The sequence below is a fragment of the Impatiens glandulifera genome, chromosome 7 (assembly GCF_907164915.1).
Source record: "Impatiens glandulifera chromosome 7, dImpGla2.1, whole genome shotgun sequence".
Lineage (NCBI taxonomy): Eukaryota > Viridiplantae > Streptophyta > Magnoliopsida > Ericales > Balsaminaceae > Impatiens > Impatiens glandulifera.
In genome coordinates, this window is record NC_061868.1 from 31,394,462 (window position 1) to 31,417,813 (window position 23,352).

Below are 23,352 nucleotides of genomic sequence, written 5' to 3' on the forward strand. Positions count from 1 at the left end.
ATTTTGGACCAACTTTCTCGGTTTGATTGGTTGCAAAGAGTTTATCATATATATCTTAAAACACATCATGAAGTAATAACTATTAGTTTAAAAAAATGTATCAAAAAAAGTTCATTCACAAAGAAGTGTGGTAAGCATATGTTGAAGATCCAATGAAATGAGAGTAGATGCCCCTAAACTTTCAAGTAACTAAAACAATACAACAACTATCTCTAAATCTAAAAGATTTTTGCCAAGAAAAATTGAAATCTTGTCCACTTATTTTCAAAACAGTACTCTACATGTGACTGGGGTCACTTTTTGCAGTGTCACAAAATATTAATGGAGAATCTTTTAAGATGTTTTCCTTAAGAAAACACTATGGTTCCTCTGTCCCCAAAATTTCTACCACATTGAGCATGGAAAAGTTTCTTCATGCTTTTCTCATCTTTGTGAATTTACACCACCATCTACTAAGCCCAAAAGATGACATATTACTTGGCATGATCTAGTTGATCTTCAACCCATGTCGGTTGAATGAAAGGACGATAAGAAAAGTGTGATGGATCGTCTCATGGTGTAATTGGTTATGTTGAGTAGGTTTTTACCTAAATTTTATATACTAATTGTTGTGTTTTTAATGTCTATGTCTATATCTAGTTGAAAGTTGTTTTGGTCATTTACAAGATTAGTTTAATTTTTTTATTATTTGTTTTGAATTATTAATACTTTCTTCATATTTTTATAGAAAATCATATTAAAGAAATATAAGAAAATATAACAGAGTTTGGTAGATAATGTACTAATAATTCAAATGTTGCATTTTAAAACTTGTATATGACATTTTTAATATTTTTCAATTCAGTTAGTTTACTCTTACAAAAAAGGACGTGTGTTGTGACGTGAAAACCCAATTCATAATATTTTTACTGGTAGTTGAGCTTTAAATATTTGATATTTTATTAATATTCTTTTTACTTTAACTATTCTAATGAGTTATATCATTATTTTCTTTTATAATTTTAAAGTTCATAAGTTTCAAACTTCAATTACTCTAATCAGTTATATGAATATCTTTCTATAAAATTGTTCTTAATTTTGAAACCAATTTTTGGGTTGGGTACAATCATTAGATAAATGTAATCAAACTTATACCCTAATTGTTTTTATTCTAAGATATCTGTAACAAAAAAAAAAGTTAAGTCAAAATGTTAACATTTTTTTGTTGGGTTAAACAATTTAAATTAAAACTAGTAAAATAATACCATTACCCACAAATTTTAATAAAAAGTCATCAAATTCTTAGTATTAAAGCCAGTAAAAAATGTTAGGATTTGTATCTCCCAAATCCGACCTGCTTGAAAATAATCTGTAAAAACACAAGAAAGAAGAACACAAAAACACACAGATTTATAGTGGTTCACTCAAATTGAGCTACATCCACTTCAGCCACCACCAGATTTACTATGAAGAAAAAAAAGGAATACAGAGTTTTTGCCTCACACTTTATCTCTCTAGAATTATGTCTTCACCATGTAAATCCTTAATAATCACATATTTATAGGGTAAACATTCAGGTAATAAACTTAAATAACTTTGGTCAAACCCAAGCCCAAAACCAAAAAAGAAAACTCAATAAACTCTAATTAACAATGTAGAATTTATTATAAGTGTAGGCTCCATAACTCAACAATCTCCCACTTGGAGATTAACTTCATCATCTCTCGATCGGCAGTGGCTTTCCATTCGGTGTCTTAACGAAGAAGACCAACTGAAGTTGCACACAACTTCAGTTTCTCATTTGTCACAGCTTTCGTCAACATATCAGCTGGATTCTCACTCCCGGGAATCTTCTCAAGAGCTAATACTCCATCTTCTAAAGCTGACCGGATGAAATGATAACGAACCTGTATATGCTTCGTCCTGCAATAATAAACATGATTCTTTGCCAAATGAATGACACTCTGACTGTCGCATCGCAACACACTTCCCTCGTAGTCTTGACCCAATTCTCGCAAAAAGGGTTGTAACCACATCATTTCCTTAGCAGCTTCTGTCACAACAACATACTCTGCCTCACAACTAGAAAGAGCAACAATCTTCTGTAATTTTGAAACCCAACTGATTGCAGTACCTCCCAAAGTATAAATGTACCCTGTTGTGCTCTTCCTACTATCAACATCACCACCATTGTCATCATCAACACATCCTTCCAAACCCATATTAGACTTTCGAAAACACAAAGCGAGACCCGTACTTCCTCTTAAGTATCGTAGTATCCACTTTACTGCTTCCCAATGTTGTCTACCCGGGTTGCTCATGAATCTGCTAACAACTCCCACTGCATGTGCTATGTCTGGTCTTGTGCAAACCATCGCATACATAATACAACCAATGGCAGAGGCATACGGAATAGTGGCCATGTAATTTTTCTCCTCCTCTGTTGAAGGCGACTGATCTTTAGATAGTCTGAAGTGACTAGCTAAGGGGTAGTAACTGGTTTTGCATCACACAAGTTGAATCTGCTAAGAACTTTCTTCACATATTCTTCTTGTGAAATAGCAAATACCTTCTTGGAGAACTTGCCTTTCTTCACAAGTTGAATCTGCTAAGAACTTGGAGAGAAGATTTCATTGTAGTCAATACCTTCTTTCTGTTGAAATCCTTTCACAACCAACCTTGCCTTGTACCTTATGGTTTTATCATGTTCTTCTTTAATTCTGGAGATCCATTTGTTGTGAAGTGCTTTCTTTCCCTTTGGTAGCTTAGTGAGCTCCCAAGTCTGATTCAACATCAAAGAATTCATCTCATCTTTCATAGCAGACTCCCACTTAATCGATTCATCAGATTGTATTGCTTTCTCATAACATTCAGGTTCACCTCTATCTGTCAACAAGATATAGTTCAGAGATGGAGACCACCTCTCAACTGGTTTTCGATTCCTTGATGATCTTCTCAACTGTATAACCGGTGTTTGCTGATTTACCTCTAGGGCCACGTTCTCAACGATTTCATCTTCAACAACACATTATTCTTTTTCGACAACCGGTATATATTCAGCTGAAAAATCTCTCAAATCGACTGTACTAGTCTCTTCCAACTTGGAATCACCATCTGATGTCTTCCCAACACAATCTTTGTAGAGAACCTGTTCATTGAAGATAACATTTATGCTACGAATGATCTTCCGATTTTGATTATCCCAGAAACGATAACCAAACTCAATATCACCATAACCAATGAAAAAACATTTATTAGACTTTGGATCAAGCTTGCTCCTATCACATTCATTAATATGAACATATGATAAACAACCAAACACTTTCAAATAAGAAAGGTTTACCTTTTATTGCTTCAAGCTTCTTCGGGAATTCTGAATTCAAGAGGAACAGAGGGTCCCCTGTTTATCAAATAGGCAGCAGTATTAATAGCTTCTGCCAAGAAGGTTTTAGGCAGCCCTGAATGCAATCTCATGCTTCTAGCACGCTCGTTCAATGTTCGATTCATTCTTTCAACTACTCCATTCTCTTGAGGCGTTCGGGGAACAGTCTTCACCATACTGATCCCATTCTCAGCACAATACTCTTTGAAATCTGAATTGATATATTCACCTCCATTGTCGGATCTCAAGCACTTAACTTTCTGATTTGTTTCATTTTCAACCAAAGCCTTCCACTTCTTGAAAATAGCAAATACTTCAGACTTGTGCTTCATAAAGTAAACCCATACTTTTCTTGTTGAATCATCTATAAAAGTCACATAGTAGTATGATCCGCCAATAGAGAAAACAGGTGCAGGTCCCCACACATCAGTGTGTACCAACTCTAGTCTTTCTTTCTTGAGCTCCTTCCCAGTTTTTAAGAAACTCACTCGTTTTTGTTTTCCAAGAATGCAGTTTTCACATAACTGATGTTCAACAGACTTCAGTTCTGGAATCTGTCCATTCTTCAAAAGAATTTTCATCCCTTTTTCGCTCATATGGCCCAACCTGCAATGCCATAGCTCACTGTTCTTTGAGTCATCAATTACAGCAACAACTATTTCTCTGTAAGTTGAAGTCGTGTATAACGTTCCAGTTTTGTGACCTCGAGCAACAATAATTGCTCATTTAGTCACCTTCCATGCACTTTTTCCACAACTGAAATTGTGACCTTCTTCATCTAATTGTGTAACAGAAATCAGATTGCGCATTAAACCTGGATTGTGTCTCACCTTATTAATCTTCCAAACAGAACCATTTGCCATCTTCAATTTGATGTCCCCCATGCCAACAATATCCAGTGGCTCACCATCTGCGAGATAAACTTTCCCACAGTTTCCAGCCACATATAGTTCTCCATTAATTCTTTATGGGCAGTGATGTGGAAAGACACTCCCGAGTCCAAAACCCATGAATCTATCGGGCTATCAACAGACAGAAGTAACGCATCAGTGACAGATTCTGTAACAACGTTGGCTGCATCATTTTTATCATCACCATTTTTCTTTAGTGTTTTGCAGTTCCTCTTTAAATGACCCTGTTTAGCACAATTCCAACACTCAAATGTCCTCCCAGACTTGGACTGACTCCTCCTGCTCCTTGACATAGATCTGTTTTTACCTCGGTTGAAATTTCTATCATTATCTCTACCCCTGTTTTCCACATTCAGAGCAGAACCTTTGAATGTTTCACCAGAATCAATTTTACGAACCTCTTCAGCAAGAATACAATCTCTAACTTCAACAAATTTCAGTTTAGCATTTCCAACTGAATTACTAATTGCTGCCCTCATAGGTTCCCAACTATTTGGTAGAGATGCTAACAAAATCAGGGCACTAACTTCATCCCCCAAATCAATCTCAACAGATAGCAATTGATTCACAATTGTATTGAATTCATTCAAATGAGTAGTGACAGAAGTACCATCAACCATTCTTAAATAAAAGAGTCTTTTCATTAAGTGTACCTTGTTGTTAGCAGATGGTTTCTCATACATATCAGAAAGAGCTTTCATCAGACCCATGGTGGTCTTCTCCTTTGCTACATTGTGAGCAACTGTCTTGGCTAGCGTCAATCGGACAACTCCCAAAACCTGTCTATCAAGGAGTTTCCATTCAGCTTCATCCATCTTCTCTGGTTTCTCACTCAAAGGAACATGAAACTTCTTTCCATAGAGATAATCTTCAATCTGCATTCTCCAGAAGGCATAATCTGTCTCATCAAATCTTCCAATCACATGTCCTATACTGTTCTCACTTGTCATTGTTTCCAATGCTCAAATCTAGCCTAGCTGCTCTGATACCAGTTGTTAGGATTTGTATCTCCCAAATCCGACCTGCTTGAAAACAATCTGTAAAAACACAAGAAAGAAGAACACAAGAACACACAGATTTATAGTGGTTCACTCAAATTGAGCTACATCCACTTCAGCCACCACCAGATTTACTATGAAGAAGAAGAAGGAATACAGAGTTTTTGCCTCACACTTTATCTCTCTAAAATTCTGTCTTCACCATGTAAACCCTTAATAATCACATATTTATAGGATACACATTCAGGTAATAAACCTAAATAACTTTGGTCAGGCCCAAGCCCAAAACTAAAAAAAGAAAACTCAATAAACTCTAATTAATAATGTAGAGTTTATTATAAGTGTAGGCTCCATAAAACAATAGATAATATTATGTATTAGTTAACGACAGTATTTAAATACCAATGTTAATGCCTAAGTATCAACTTCGGGACTAAAAAATAGTTAATAAATCTTTATTAACCCTCAATAGTTATTTTCTTATCGCAGTTGAAATCTTAACAAAAATGTTAAATATATATTCAAAGAAAGGCTAAGAAAAACGCAAATCCAACTTTGCAATGACTTTGAACTCCAAATTGAATGTTTGAATTTGTCATCTAAACAACTTAATTAGAACAATGTATAATTGATATTGTAATTTTGTATTCAACAAATTTTGTGTGTTTTTATCATAAAGATGCAAATCATTAAATAAAATGTTAAAGCTCTCTATCATGGCCAATATAATTAAGGTTCTCTTCCATTTTGATGTCAAGGTAAGGTATGTTTTAGGCCGTCCATTCGAAGAGAGAGGGATACCCAACCCACCATATTTAACACCTAACATACGGAACATTTGATCATAATTATTGTCCTAGATTAACTTAGATATTTAAATGAATATGGTATATTACTAAGGTTAACTTAATTATTTGGGGTATATTTATCTATTCTACCATGGCGAGAAGTATCATCTTTTTACCATATTGTATTTGTTCCTTTATTACTATGCTGGTATTGTGTATTTGTAGGTGACCCTATTTGCTATTACTAACCAAACAAATATGCCTCAAGATCTTAGTTGTCATATAGAGCACTTTCATATAGGACTTATCAATTTGATTGAATGTTCGATTTTCACTTAAAACACTCTAAATTGAGGCAAAATTCAGGCTAACTTTCTTGAAAAGAATAAATTAGTAAAGTCGATTTGAGATGCCGAAACTCAACGAATTTTCTAATAATTCCGACTATTTCTAAGAATATTAATCTGTCACGAAAAACCTTGGCAGTATATAAACAATAACTTATAGAACGTTCATTAGTTACCAATATTTTCCAACATATTGTGGAAACCTCTCATATGCAACCATTTTTTCCATCTTGTTTATTGGACGGCAACAACATTTTCATTTTATAGTTTGCTGCGATTTGTTTACATCTAAAATTCCTACTACTCTACCGATCCTTATTTAAAATGTCTACGCATATGCATATACAATTAGTCGGAGTCGTTGATTATTTGACATTTGGAGAGGCAAACTCAACATTCTATAGATTGGTTTAACACTTTTTTGGTTGAGTTCGTCTTAACTCTAAACAACTTTCACCGCTACCTTTACCGACATTTAAACATTTGTAGCAAAACACTATCAATAGTTACCATCTAGAATGTCATGGAGACATCTTCTTTGCGGTCAAGAAAAACATTAGTAAGTTTTGGAGATTATTGTATTACATTTGTAAATTCATTTTTTCTACTTCTATATTTTTTGTAGCATTCTTTAGTGTCTCCTAAAATTTTCTTCCATGTTGCATCACTATCAATAGGCAATGAAACATTAAGCACCTTGATCATGTCTCTAGTTGGAGTAAACCTACCTTCAACTCTTTGTTATTATCTCCTATGCTCATTCTCATCGTAATCATTTTTCTCAAGTAATATGTAATCGACAACAATTATTGATTAATACAATCATTCTAATCGAGATCCAGTATCCAAACAAAGCTGAAAAGTTTCACTACAAAATCAAGATAATGTTAGGCTGGACTGCATGATGTGTGTATATTGGAAACAATCATGCAGGCACTTAAAACTCAAGAATCCTCAGAGTAAAAAAGGAGTGATATGACAAGCTAGCAATTCCCACATAAAAGGGAGAAAGGAAAGACTAATAAGAAGAAGCACCATGGGAAATAAGATTCAAAGCAAAGTTGGACAGCACTAAGTTGATTGAACCTCACATTCCCAAATTTGTAGGGAATAGGTGGGCATCTCACTCAAATACATGTCGAAATCTCGGTTAGTATTAAGAGTGGTAGAGCGTCTATTGAGAAGAAATGATCAACAATAATAGAAATGTGTATAAGATTCATGTTACTCATTGCCATCCACTATATTTTAGATATTACAAGATAAATTCATTCATCTATCAAGATAAGTTTCATACCAAGAAGCCCCCAAGACAACAAGCTCATAAATTAAGTTCAAGAAAAAAAATTCTCCATTACTATTACAACAGATCAAAGTAGAGACACCAATATATCATCTTTCATAGAAAATAGAAAAAACACAGTCAAATGGACAACCTCCAACTTCTATCAGCAAAACTGTGATGCAATTTTGGTTTCAAAAGGTTGGAGCAATCAAAGTCCCATTCATGAATAACCTGCTGGATTAATCTATTAGAATTGGGAAAGATAGACAGTAGATATAATAATTTTTTTTAACAAAAATAGTTAATGTTATGATATAAATGATAGTCGTTTATGCATAACGACAAAAATAATACAAAATACGAGTGTTTACCTTGTCACCAAACGCACCCAAAACACAACGAAATTAACTATTTGAGATCAACAATAAAAATATAAGCCAAAAGTTATCATCAACGAGCAAGCATAAAGTAAAATATATAACGTTACTCAGAGATCCCAAAAAAGATCAATGAATCCACTAACCGTTTCCACCAGTTTTCTAGAAGAGATCTCCCATATCGTTATAATTGTCACGCCCCGAACCAAAACAAATGAGGCGTGCAGTCGTCGGATGTCATTATCCATACATAACATGCTAGGATAATAAAAATATTTAAACATTGACAAAATAGACTAATACCTTCATTCATCATCAAAAGTTTTCAAAACTTACATAATTTTTTTTGTCATAAACTAAGACCTTCAACATTAGTTCAAAATGGACCATCTTTTCATAACACACTCTCTATACATCTTTACTAATACAAAACAGAGTGTTAAACTTCTTTACCGGCAAGTCTAAATATATACCGTCTTTTTCCCAATCATCCTTCTAACTAATCCTTGTTTTTATCTGAAAAGAATCCATTTAAATGAATGAGCTAAACACGCCCAGTAAGAAAATCTCATATTTCTAAAACTGGATCAAAACTCATATATAACTGGATAGAAAACCAATTCTTAAATATATGTATAAATTATTTATCACAAAATTGTATATATACTTATAATAGCTCTGAGATCAGTATACTGACTCTAATATCGTAATAACTTAATAATAAGTCATCTATCAACACATAAAAGTCTTGTATAAATGCAATAGCCATCAATCAAGACTAGGGTCTTGCATTGACACATTAGCCATCAACCAAGACATAAAAGTCTTGCGTTGACGCAGTAGCCATCAACCAAGACATAAAGATCTTGCATTGACGCATAACCGGTATAAGCGACACTTGAGGCACAAATAGTCCATTATTAGATAAACAATTATAAGATTAAGTCCAGAATAATAAAAATAGTTCAGTCTTCATAATTATGTAAAGTTCCATGTATATCTTATTCCATTTCATTGTTGAAATTTAGCTCAAATTGTTTGAAACTCATTTCTCATAAACCATTCTTTTATCACAATCATTTCAAAATCATCTATTATAAACCATCATTTTATCAAAACTCATTTCAAAACCATCTATCATAAACCCTCATTTTATCAAAACCCATTTTAAAATCATTTATCATAAACTATCTTTTTATCAAAAACTATTTCAAAATCATCAATCCTAAACTATCATTTTATCAAATTATTTCAAAATTTAGCATCGGCATATACATGCATTCTTGATCCATATTTTTAGAAACACATTTTGAAATAAACATGCTCTATCTTGTAACAACAATATATATATATATAATAAAACTATACTGTAGTAAGAGTAGAGATATTATCTTTAACCCAACTAATCCAACTAATCCTTAGATCTACTAATTCAATCAAACCCTAAGTTCTTTTCTTCCTAAATTCATCTCATCTACTCAATACATTTCTTTCTCTTCTTTCACTCTCTCTACTTTCTCTATCCTTCACTTTCTCTTTGCTAAAACAAAGGAGAGAATTTTTTACATATATACATATTCATAAACAAATTTAAGTGTCTTTTTGATGTGTCACTCATGCACTTAGCCAATATATATATATATATATATATATATATATATATATATATATATATATATATATTATTTTTATACAGTTATTACAATCTTAAAAGAAGTTTGGTTCTCCAAACTTGAATTTACTTCAAATAGTTGTGGATATCTCTCCTTAATATCAAATTCCAGTTCCCATGTCACTTCTTTATCTGAATGATTACTCCATTGAACTTGACATGTTTAATAATGCGTCGACGAAGAACTTGTTCTTTTCTATCCATAATTCGTATTGAATTCTCTTCGTATGATAAGTCTTTCTCTAGTTCCAACGAAGTGTGTTCAATCACATGATCACTATTATGAACATATTTTCTTAATATTGACACATGAAAGACATTATGTACTTCCGCCAAAGATGGAGGTAATGCAATCTCATAAGCAACACCCCCAATTTTCTTTAATACTTCAAACGACCTTACAAATCGGGGTCTCAATTTTCCACGTTTTCCAAATCGCATAACACCCTTCATTGGAGACACCTTTAGAAACACACGATCTCCAATATTAAAATTCAAGTCCCTCTTGCGATTATCAACATAATTCTTTTATCTATTTTGTGACTTGATCAAATTTTCTTTGATCACACGAATTTTATCAATTGTTTCTTACACTATCTCAGGTCTCATTAATCTTCTTTCTCCTATCTCATCCCAACATAGTGGTGAACGACATTTGCGACTGTACAATGCTTCGTATGGAGTCTGTTGGGAAAAAATTAAGTAAATAGTTAATTAAGTGAGAATTCATTAACTTAGAAATATATGGAAATTATGAAATATTAAACAACTGATTTTTGATGATGTTTAGTTAAGAATGAAGCTAAGTTGTCTAATTATTTTTGTGCAGGTGCATCAGACTATGTTAACTTAGACGTTGTCTAAGTAGGTTAATTAGATGAAGTTAGACGTTGAAGTCTAACTCCATTAGATGTGGTAGTCTAATGGGAAACGTAGTTAGACGTTGACATCTAACTCCTTCAGACAAGTCTGAAGTGATGCGTAGTTAGACATTGCAGTCTAACATATACGTAGTTAGACGTTGCAGTCTAACATCATTAGACGTGGTAGTCTAATGGGAAACATAGTTAGATGTTGGCGTCTAACTCCTTCAGACAAGTCTGAAATGATGCATAGTTAGACGTTGCATTCCAACAGATGCGTAGTTAGACGTTGCAGTTAAACAGATACGTAGTTAGACGTTGCAGTCTAACAGATACGTAGTTAGACGTTGCAGTCTAACACCATTAGACGTGGTAGTCTAATGAGAAACGTAAATAGACGTTGGCGTCTAACTCCTTCAAACAAGTATGAAGTGATGCGTAGTTAGACGTTGACGTCTAATTACTTCAAACAAGTCTGAAGTGATGCATAGTTAGATGTTGCAGTCTAACGGATACGTATTTAGACGTTGCAGTCTAACAAATACGTAGTTAGACGTTACAGTCTAATGGATACGTAGTTAGACGTTGTAGTCTAACGCCATTAGACTTGGTAGTCTAATGTGATACGTAGTTAGAAGTTGCAGTCTAACCTTGGACTTGGTCTACTCCCTAAACCAAATGACCTGTGGTTGGACCTTTGAACCCATACTCGAGCTTTGGACTAATTCCTTAAACTTTGATAAAACCGTAACTACAATAGAACCATACCTGGTCTAAACCTTTACTAAACTAGGACGCACCGTGGTCGAACCCTGACCCATGCCTTAAACCATGGTCTAGACCTAGGACCCTGACCTGAACCACTAGCCTGGACCCTGACCATATTTTGTACTCCAACCGAGCCATTGAACCATGGCTCAGGTCAATGCTAACTTTGAACGAGCCCAAAACCCTTATGTTTTAGTCCCACATGAGTGTGTCTACACCTCTGTCGTGCCTGAGCGACGACGAGTGGTCTGCCACCGCTCACGGAGGTCACTCTCCCAGCGGCGGTTGACTCCAATTACTTTTCTGGCGATAAATATTTTTTTCAACTCCTGCAACCAAAATAACACAATATTAATGCACAACATTATTTACATCCCTTTATTTATTATTATTATTATTATTATTATTATTATTATTATTATTATTATTATTACTTTACGATTTGGATTTTGTTTGAAATATTAGTCCAAATTTTAATTAACTTATAATTAATTGATTGATACGATAACTTTTTCAAATTAATTATTTTATTTCAATCTCGTCTAATAAACCAAAATAAGAATTTTATGAAATAAAATTTGTAGGCTCGAGATTATTATACCGTTAGAAATTGAGGGTATAAAATGAGTGCATGGAACGTGGATTCAACGGATTGGAGCTTACAAAAGAATTCAAAATAGTTTTACTTATCCCTAAGAACATTCTAGAACTAACCTTAGAGACTCAATTAATCCAAATGGAAATAGTCTAAATTTGAAGCTTCTTGGACTGGACAATGATCAATCTTCCTTTTCGTTTCGGGCCATCAAACTCTTTATTTATACTGCTCTGAACATAATGAATCCAACCCAACAAACCTCAACCGATTTGGTTGAGTATCTGGACTAATTTTGGTTTTTCCCTTTGTGTTTTTGAACTTCAAATGACCAATTTATCTTTTTCTCTCAATTAAATGATGTTTTCTTTAGGTAATATTCTTCAAGTGACTTCAAACTATTTCAAATTTGTAGTATGTATCCAAATATGTGATTTTTGAAAAAGAATTAAGAAAAAACCAATTATGCACATGTTTGATTGCATGTTGTCGTATTTGGATTTATTTTTTAATCGGTAAAAACAAAACAAATGGTTGTTTTTGGTATATTACCCGACTCATGTTTTATTTATTTATATAATATCTCGATTTGGACTTAATTAAAGTTGTCTGAAGTTTACTAGTTAATTTATAATCTCAATAATACGACATTTAAAATGAATTATTATCAATTATATGCAATGATTATAGAAATATTTTAAAACAATTTAGAGACTCGAGATTTTTAAAATATTATAAATTACTACGTAAAAACTTAAGTGTAAATTTTATTCTTGGATTAGTCCCTATATAAAACACCATAATTTTGTAAAAATAAAATAAAATGATTAATGTAATACAAAGAATAGGTCAAATAACACATATTTATAATCATCAATTAAATATATAATTAAAAAATATAAGGAAAACTCACTTAGAAGTATGTACTTGTGCAACTAGCTCACTTAAACACTTAAACGTATATACTAATAAAATGTCATTTAAACATATGTATTATTAAAAATTGACTCATTTAGCCTCTTTTAGTAAGTTATAGTTAATTTTTATTTTATATATTTATTAATTAAATATTAATATATTTTCCCTTCTTTCTTTTTCATTAATTAAACTACTTCAAATTATTTTATTCTTAATTTTTTATTAGTTTTATATTAGTTTTTCTTTTTTATTTTATATTTATTTTCTATTAGTTTTTATTTTCAGAATTCTTAAATTCTCATTTTTAACCAAATTTAACAAATTGAATTTTATATTTTACTGTAATTTTTATTTGAAAGATTCTTTTCTTATTTAATTTAATATAACAAAAATAAAATTAATAATTTTTTATTTAATTTTATAATAATAGTATGAAACATTATTTTGTCTAATATTTTATTATTATCAATTTTTTTGTTTAATGAATGAGTTGCTATTATTATTATTGATTAGTATTGTGTTGAAAGATTTTCATTGTTATATCTAATTTAACATTGGATTAAACAATTTTAAAATAATTAATAATTAATTTTAATATAAGAGAAAAATATAAAAAAAATTAAGTTAAAATAATTAATGATATTGAATACTTCTATATATAAAATAAAATTAAAATAATCAATAATAAATATTCATATAAAAATAATAAAAAGTTTATGAAAAAGATAAAAATAGATAGTTTATTTATTAATAAAAAAAGGAGAGAAAAAATATATTAATATTTAATTAATAAATATATAAATTAAAAGGTAAAAATTAATTATAATTTACTAAAAGAGGTTAAATGATTTATTAATACATACGTCGTTTAAGTGAGCTAATTGTAAAGTACATACGTCTAACTGAATTAAAAAAAAAAAAAAAAAAAGTGAATTTAAAAAAAAAAAAAAAACTTAAAATGTTAATGTATCTTGTTTTCTTATATCTAATTTACCGGCCATAATTACTCACCTTATATTTGTGAAATAGGCATTTAGAAGCCGCACAGATTCAGTTTTGTGACATAATAGCCAAAAACATTTTAGTAACAAACACTACTATTTTCCTAGATAATACATTCAACTGAATTTATTATAATCAAAGAAAAACAACACAAATAATTTGAAAACTCTGAATCAATTGCATAGAAATGCCAACCTTCTTAATTGAGTTTACAATTTTTCTAAATTTTATCAGTTAAATATTTATCGTTTAAATTTTCATTTGGTTGGTTTTCTATTTATTTGTCTGTTTGTTTGCAGATTAGGCCATGTGTAACACCTTATTTTTAATGAATGAAAAATACTCAACCAGAAAAGAGAAAATAAAACAAAAAATCAAGATATCTCAAGGAAGTTTGGGGATAGTTAATTTTTCAAGAGAGTTGTTTCAAACTCATTAGGATATCTGAAATTGTAATTTTCAATCATTATAGATTTCTAAGTTCTCCCAGCCATGGTTAGCCTGAGACTTGACAAACTCGGCAAGAAGTTTGATATCATCTTCTTGTAGTCGAGCTCCGAATGTGCATTGTCCCCTCGGTGTACACTTTTCTCCATATCCAGGCATTCTTCCCTTTCCATAGTAGGTAATGTTATATATCTCCTCTATAGAATCAACTCCATTTCTACATAAGACCAAAACATAAATCTTGTCAACATAATAGTATCTTAATGTGTGTACAATATATCCAATTGTAATGAAACACTGAAAAGATATAAAATGGAGTTTGAATCATTAATTAATCATGTGAATATGTGATGTTACAAATATACCTCTCTAAATCCTTCAAACCAAGGGTTGCACCCTACAAGAATTAATTAGGACAATATCAAATTCCGACAATATTCTATCAAATTCGTCTACAATGTAACTGATAATGTGACCGAACATGTTTAACTTTGAGAAGCAATTCAACACTACAGAAACTCACAGGTTGTATTATGTTTCCTCCTCCATCATGGCATCCAACGCATGCTTTGCGAAACAAAGTGGCTGCCCGCTTTTCTATTTCTATTGTCTGTCTAGGTACAATTTCTGCAAAGGGTGGAGAAAAAAGTTATGATTTTATAATATGCATTCGTAATGAGATCGATACACACACCTGTCGCAGGGGCTGGGGGACTGAAAAAGATAGGTGGCGAAAGGAGGACAAAAGCAGACAATAAGGCTGGAGCTAGCTTCATGTTAACTACTTGTTTTGACTTCTTTTCATGTCCAATATATCTTCTTATGGCACTTGAATTCTTCTCCAGCTCCTTCATGACATGTTAGTACAACAAATTAATAAATACATGGTTCACTAGCTATAACTAGTCTACATCTTGTCAAACTATCTACATTTTAGATTCTATAATTAGTTTGAAACAATGACAAAATTCAGATGATTTATTTTTTTTTATAGATTTGAGTTTTCAATTAGTAAACATATTTATCTAAAACAAACATGTCTGAACTGCATATTCGACTGAGTGAGATAGAGAAAAGACCTTTATTGGCAATGGCAGAGAGTCCTTCCAACATTGGCAAATAGGTAACATTAGGATTGAAAGGAGTAGTGATATCACAACATCAATGCAACTTCATATGCTCTGCATACAATCTCTGAAAGTGAAGATCCAAACATAATATGAAGAGAAATAAATTGATAGAACAATAGCAGGCATCATGGGATCCTTGCATTTATTAGAGATGCAACTTAGTTTCTTCCAAAGCTAGAAAAAGGATTTTATTTTTATGACTGTGATCAGATAAGGCACTTATGAGGGTTCAAGGATATGTATCTCATTTGCATGTAAATTTTTATCACTTTTTTGGTGCTATTTTTAATATTTTCTTTTCATTCTAGAACCAAATGGTTTCTAAAATATTCATTTCAAAGTCCCCTTTTATTTTTAATCATTTTCCATCAAGGATGGCCTTAAATTCTCAACGTTCATTTGGGACTTTATCAAGTTGGCTGAATGTCACTAATTCATGTTCATCTTTACTTTACACAATTTTCAAATTGAATAGAAAAATGATTGAGAATTTTGATTTTGTCATAATGCCTCCTCCAATCAATCCAATTTCAAATCCACCCAAGATTCAAAATCATTCCAAGATTTAATTCAATTTCCAATTCAAAATGCCAATCCCAAATTCAAATGGTTTTCTCTAAATTGTATCAAATGAATATCAACACAATCTCAAGTTTATTTCAAAAGTTTTCTTCACCAATTCTACTTCAAAATCTCTAATCAATCCCTATGCTCAAGTGGCATTCATGACTATGAACACAAACCTTAGCAACAATTCACAGTTTGCAAAAAGTGTTCCCAAATCCCGATTGAGTTTTCATTTCCAAATGCCAACTCAAGAGTTCCTAAGTTAAGTAAAAATCAAATACATATATTAAGAGCTCTTAAGTTCATTCTCAATCCTAAACATGATTTTTAAGTCTCCTAGCATAAACTATTAAAAGAATTAAACCCAGATAAGAATTAGGAATCTTACAAATTAAACCCAGCTGCTGCTTCACAGAGAAGTTTATTCAAAACGGCTTAGGCCTAAAATCTCTATTTCCTCTCTTTTCCCTTCTCTAAAATTGGGGACCCTTCAAATGTAATGTAGATCTAGGGCTTGCATATGTAGGCGTTTTGCTGGAGGCCAACTTTCTTCTCTTCCTCAGCTTCATCTTCGGGCAAGGCTTGGGCAGCAGATCGAATGGTGCAGGTGCTCCTCCTTCGTCCTGAGCTGTGGTCCCCGGCTGCCCGTCAAGTTCTCTATCCGTTTTATTTCTTTTATTTTTCTTATATTTCCTCCTTAAATGTAAAATAATAAAAAAATTGTTAATCCGAATCAAAGTTGTTTCATGATTTTAATTTCAAAAACCGCGATCAGTAACATATTAACACATTAAACCATTTAGAAAAATGATAGACTCAACTAAAATTCCAGAGAAAGTAAGTCTACGAAACTTCACAGGTCAAGTGGGTAAGAGAGAGAAAATAAAAAAATTGAAATGTCTGAAAAAAAATTAAAAATGTTCCAAAATGCTAATTTCGGGTCCTAAAACGGTCGTGGGTAGAAGAAAGAAGAATAAAAATATCCCGTAACGGTCATTTTGGGTTTCAAAACGCTCATTTTGGGACTAAATTTTTTTTCTTTCAAAATGAGCGTTTCAGGATGTGGAGGCAACATGGCAGGTCAGGTCGGATTCGAATTCGTGTATTTGTTTTTTCTAATTTTTTTGATTGTCTTTATCATTCTCAACAATTTAATATTTTAATAAAGAATTTGTTAACTTAACTCAATTTCATACTTTATAAATAGATTATGTGAAATTATTTATGAACAGAAGAGTGTACAAAACTAAAATACAGTAAATAATCTTGCAAATTTTTTCTTTGCATAGATCAAACTTAAATATAATACTGAATTTAAATTTTTATTCTTGTTAATTATTTAATCTCAGTTGATACAAATTATAAAGACTATATAATTATGTTTTAGAATAAACTTCTTTGTAAGAATAATGATATTATCATCGGTTATTCCCAATTCAAATTTTGAGAAAGTTGTTTCATATTTTTATTTTGTTTATAATCATTAATGTTGATGAATTTATTTTAATGTTTTTTAAAGAATTAAATTTATTTTATTATTCATCGATTAAAATCAAAATTTATACAGACTAAATTGTACCATGGTTTAATTGTCAACATAAGTGAAAGATTTAAAAATCCGATTTAATAAAGATTTTGATGAATAATGCATATGGAGCTGACCACACCAATTATATATATATATATATATATATATATATATATATATATATATATATATATATATATATATATATATATATATATATATATATATATATATATATATATATATATATATAGAGGGACTTAGAAATGTTAGATTCAAATTAAAATTGTATTTTATAATATAATATATATTATAAATACTTAATTTTAATCATTAGGGCTACATATATAATTTTTTTATTTTTTTTATCTTTTTTTAGAGAAAATAGAAAATAAAAACTTATTAAAAGAGAAAGATAGCTAGGGAATTAAATGAAAAGGAGAGTTAGATGAGTTGTTTATTTATATCATAATTAAAAAATAAAAGGTATTTATTATTTATTTATTTTTGTTAAACATTGTTTGAATATAAATTTATAATTATTTTGATGTGACTTGAAAAAGGTATATGATACATTTATTAACTTTAAAATAAAATAAGATCAAATTGCTCTCAAATTTATTAATTTTTTAAAACAAGTTAAATATTACATGAAATATTTACTTATTTTTACCTTTATTTTTTAAACCAAAAAAATATTTTAAACTTGTCTCAAATCTTTTTAACTCACACTAACTTAAAATTCTGAATTTTGTCCTCTGGTAAAAAAAAAATCTACTTAACAATGTGTTTGATGATGGTCTAAAAGCCTAATCATCATTGCCTATACCATTAATTAGTCGAAGATCAAACAAAAGACCGTTAATAACCTTTTGACTCAATCTGATCCACTTGGTCAATGATCCGACCTTGATAGGCTATAAATAGTCTTATATGGACAAACCGAAGGCAATAAATTCATTATTCCCTCTCAATAAAACCCGAACACAAATCCTCCATTAGAGTTTATCAAACTTTTCTGAAAATTTGGAAATTTTGTTACGGCTATAACGCTCCAATTCAGGCATTCAGGAAGATTCTCTAAGAGTTGAGAAATGTTCTCCAACTCCATGTAAGCTTCCAATCACATTTTAATTTGAATTATCAGTTTGAAATAAAATATTTATATTTCAATTTTACGAGCTTCATATATGGTTCAATTATCTGATTTCTTGATTGGAGAACGATTCCAGAATCATTTATAAGTTTTATATTGAAACAAATTAATCAACTTAAATTAGAAATCTCAAATTCGATTCTAAAATTTTCAAAATTGGGTTTTTGTTCTTGAGTTATTATTCAAGAACAACAACACAGAAAGTTGTTCAACATGTTTCTAAGAATATCGGGAACATATTTGAACCGATTCCAAGCCATCCTGATCATGTTTGATAAAAAACTATTTTTTTAAATAAAAATTGCAGTTTTTGAATTGGTTAAAACGAACATGCAATGTTCATGTTTTGGTTTCATTCAACCATATAAAGCATAAGCAATCTATTCGCAAACTCCTTATGCTTCATTAAAGCTTAAAAACTAAAAAACTGTTTCTTATAAAAAAAATGTTCAAGTTGAATAGAACATCATTCCGATCGAATAACACCTCATGATGATGTTATAAATGATCCTAGAAACTATACGAAGCTTCCCATGCCCTTGGATCAAAGGATTATGGCCTCAAATAAATCATCAAACTTGTAGTTTGATGTTCTTAAGGGCCGAGAAACCTAACCTAGGTCTAACTTAGGACCGAGAATCCTTCACACTTGGATCGATAAAAGTTAGCCTAAGGCTAAACTAGGACCGAGAGTCCTTTACACCCATAACCGAAGAAGGTTAGCTCGAGGTTAATTCAAGACTGAGTGTTCTTCGTATCAAGGACCAAAGAAAGTTAGTCCAAGACTAATCAAGGACCGAGGAATCCGATACCCAACCGAGGATCCCCGCATCCGATCGAGAGTCTCCTGCATCTAGACCAAGGACTCCTACACCTAGGACCAATGACTCCCACACCCGACCGAGAGTCTTTGACACCTCGACCGAGAGTTCCCGCATCTCGACCGAGGGACCTCGACCTAAGACTGAGATTTTTAACCTATGACCGAGGAAAATCGCACCTATGACTAAGAGGATCGATCCTATGGCCTGTTTGGTTTGGATTTTAAATTTTCAAAATTGTTTTTTTTATAATTTTGAAACCTCAAACAATTTTTATAAGAATCTAGAAAAAATAAAAAATGACTTCAAAATATTTTTAGAATATTTTTATAATACAATATTTTGACAAGGAAATATTTTGGAATTATTTTTAGATCATAATACCCTAAAATTGATATTTATTTTTAGGTATTTTTCTCGATAATTATCGACATCAGCTTTAGGTACCAACATTTAAATATTGATTTTATAATTTTAAATACTCGAAAATCATGTGCATGTTTCATCTCGGTAATGTTTTTTTATTTACACTATAATGAGTAATTTTAAACAAATATAAATATAAAATGAAAAATTTCAAACAAAATCATCTAGAAAAATATATTTAAAATTTAGTTAAATCTTGAGGGAAATTATAACCATTACCCTTATAATGGATGAGAATTAGAAAGAATTTATGTATTCTACTTGTTAAATATGTTAATACGAGTGGAGTAATTTATAAAAATTGTGCTTTTTATACATATATAACTATAATTGAAGTAGAAAATTAGAGCCTAAACAGTTGTAAAATAAGAAAGTGTAATTATTGATGGAAGCAAGGAAGCAAAGAATAACAAGCCAAAGAATATAAACAAACACTAAAGTCATAACACAATCTCAAAATCTCCACCACCTGTCCTTGGCTTGTTCTTCTACCTTTGCTTTCATCTCCAATTTATACAATGTCTGGCTGTCATTATGTATACCCGGCTGGCCCAAAATATAAATTTAATTAATTTACTACTTTTTATTTCTTTCCGGCAATAGCACAAAATATAAATCTCGAAATCATGCAATCACTCACACCAGTACTACCAAGATCATGAAATCATATAGAGGCCTGAAAATATGTTGCATAATTACCTTCTTACTGATACTGATCCTGCTGGTAGCTGGTGTAGTGATTTATTTCACCTTATTGAGGCCTAAAGAGCCCAAGATCCTCACTCAAGCCATAACCCTTGAAAGAGTTGACTACACCCCTCCCTATGAAGTAAATTTGACTCTCCTTGGAAAACTATTGGTCAATAATCCAAATTACGGCAGCTTCAAGTACGAAAACAGCACCACCTTTGTTAGCTATCGAGGGGATGTTGTGGCTCAGGGACTCATCCTTGAGGATACTATTCCAGCTCGTGGATCACTTCCAGTGGACACCACCATCTTGGTATTAGCTAATAGTATGGTGTCAAATCCTTTATTTCTCTTTGATTTTGTGGCCGGTTCATTCAACTTCACTACTTCCACCACTCTAAAAGGACATGCCATAGTTCTCCAGCTGTTGAAAATTAAAGCTACAACTTACACTACTTGTGATATCTCCGTATTCTTTATCACTCAGAATGCCATCTCTCACTGCTCCTCAAAAATCAACTTTTAATTAGCATGATTCATCTTCTTATTTCATCCTTTCAGGATCATTTCCATGATTTAATTTAATTAATCTTTCACTAGCTAGTACTATTATTTAACATTCCAGCCAACCAATAATTTCTTTTTATAAAGGATAATCTGTTGGAATTATTAGTTAACAGTGTAATAAATAATTGTATAGGTGTAATCTTTTATATAAGTTAAAATAATGTGATAGAAGTGAAATCAAATTTATATGTTTATTAGTGTATTTTTTATTAATATAAAGTAAGAATATTTTAAGTATTATTTTAATTTTAGAAAGGGCTAAATTAGAAATAATTAAACCAAAAAAACTAACATCATATTGGTTTGAGTTAAGGTCATTTTTTTCTATGCGTCCCATCAACCAAATATAATGATATTTGATGTACTCATCAATAGTAAGAAAATATTAAAAAATAGTACATTATGATTTAATTTAGATAAATCTAACCATTGGTATCCGTCCTAAATTAATTTTATAATTTTTTAGTATATATATATATAGGTTTTGATTAGAGCCGTGAATTTGGGTTAGGCCCGTTGGGTTGTTCCGCCCCATCAAACAATTTAGACGGGTTGGGTTGAAATATTAACAACCCATTTGGAAGTGGGCCTAGACGGGTCGGGCTTGTGTTGACCCGCGGGTTGGAAAAAAATCTACTCTGATTTATAGCCTTATAGGCATATGCCGCATAGCCCTAGTTTTTTTCTTTCCCAAGCAGCACTGCAGCAGTCAATACTCAATACTTCGTCCATCGGCCGCCGACTACTTATTTGTTATGTTTTTCTTTTCTTCGTTTTCGCTAGGGGTGAGCATAATATGGGTTTACCCAAACCCAACCCTAACCCAAACCCAAATTATTAATTTGGGTTGGTTAATATGGGTTGGGTTGAGTATGGGTTGGGTTGAGTTTAATTTGGGTTGGGTTAGGGTTACCCAAATTACCCAAATTATATAAATTTAGTTTAATTCTATATTATTAATCCAATATAAACTAATAATCTTCCAACTTTAAGTCGAACACGTTTTTGACATGTTTAACATATTTTTCATACGTTTAACACGTTTTCCACACATCTAACACGTTTTTAATATTTTTAACATGTTTCACTTATAACATGTTTTTCACACGTTTAACACGTTTTTCACACGTTTAACACGTTTTTCACACGTTTTCACATTTTGACACGTTTTCACGTTTTTGACACGTTTTCACGTTTTTGACACGTTTTCACGTTTTTGACGTTTTTGTCACGTTGAACACGTTTTTGACATGTTTAATACGTTTAACGCGTTTTTGACAAGTTTAACACATTTTTTACGTTTTTGGCACGTTTAACACGTTTTTAACATATCTAACACGTTAACACGTTTTTGGCATGTTTAACACGTTTTAAACATATTTAACACGTTTTTGATAAGTTTAACACGATTTTCACGTTTTTGGCACGTTTAACACGTTTTTGACACATTTAAGACGTTTTTTGATATTTTAACACGTTTTTGATATATTTAACACGTTTTTTTACACGTTTTTAATATTTTTATCACGTTTTTACACTTAAAACATGTTTTTCACACGTTTAACACGTTTTTACATTTTTTGCACGTTTAACAAGTTTTGACATGTTTAACACGTTTTCATACTAATAACACATTTTTGTCACGTTTAACACGTTTTTGACATTTTTAATACGTTTAACGCGTTTTTGACAAACTAAACACGTTTTTGACAAACTAAACACGTTTTTTTACGTTTTTAGCACGTTTAACACGTTTTTAACATCTCAACATATTTTTGATATGTTTAACACGTTTTCACACGTTTAATATGTTTTTCACGTTTTTGGCATATTTAACACGTTATTGACATATTTGACATGTTTTTCACACATTAACACGTTTTTCACATTTTGGTACGTTTAATACGTTTTTGACATGTTTAACATGTTTTTCACGTTTTTCACATTCTTAACATGTTTAACATGTTTGTAACATGTTTAACACGTTTTTCACGTTTTTGGCACGTTTAACACGTTTTTGGCACGTTTAACACGTTTTTGACATTTTAACACGTTTTACACATTTAACATATTTTTGACATGTTTAACATAATTTTTTGCACGTTAACACGTTTTGATAAGTTTTAACACATTTT

At 31.3% G+C, this 23,352-nt stretch overlaps 2 protein-coding genes across 2 annotated transcripts; one reads left to right on the forward strand and one right to left on the reverse strand.

The window, feature by feature from the left end:
- Positions 1-14,195: 14,195 nt before the first annotated feature.
- On the reverse strand, positions 14,196-15,560 carry LOC124945642 (cytochrome c6, chloroplastic). The gene is made up of 5 exons (XM_047486109.1): positions 15,412-15,560; positions 15,027-15,180; positions 14,856-14,959; positions 14,698-14,729; positions 14,196-14,549 (listed from the first exon to the last, which is right to left on the reverse strand). Exons 1-5 carry the CDS (start codon positions 15,460-15,462, stop codon positions 14,345-14,347), a joined length of 546 nt encoding a protein of 181 aa, XP_047342065.1. The 5' UTR covers positions 15,463-15,560; the 3' UTR covers positions 14,196-14,344.
- A 5,058-nt stretch (positions 15,561-20,618) lies between these two features.
- Positions 20,619-21,176, forward strand: LOC124909735. Its single transcript, XM_047450384.1, has one exon. The coding sequence runs from the start codon at positions 20,619-20,621 to the stop codon at positions 21,174-21,176; it is 558 nt and encodes a 185-aa protein (XP_047306340.1).
- The last annotated feature ends 2,176 nt before the right edge of the window (positions 21,177-23,352 follow it).

Coding starts and splice junctions, on each gene's coding strand:
- LOC124945642 (XM_047486109.1), bottom strand. CDS start 15,462: ATGTTACCTATTTGCCAATGTTGGAAGGACTCTCTGCCATTGCCAATA. Junction 14,730..14,855: donor GAGGAAACATAATACAACCT/GTGAGTTTCTGT, acceptor TAATTCTTGTAG/GGTGCAACCCTTGGTTTGAA. Junction 14,550..14,697: donor GGTTTGAAGGATTTAGAGAG/GTATATTTGTAA, acceptor GGTCTTATGTAG/AAATGGAGTTGATTCTATAG.
- LOC124909735 (XM_047450384.1), top strand. CDS start 20,619: ATGAAATCATATAGAGGCCTGAAAATATGTTGCATAATTACCTTCTTA.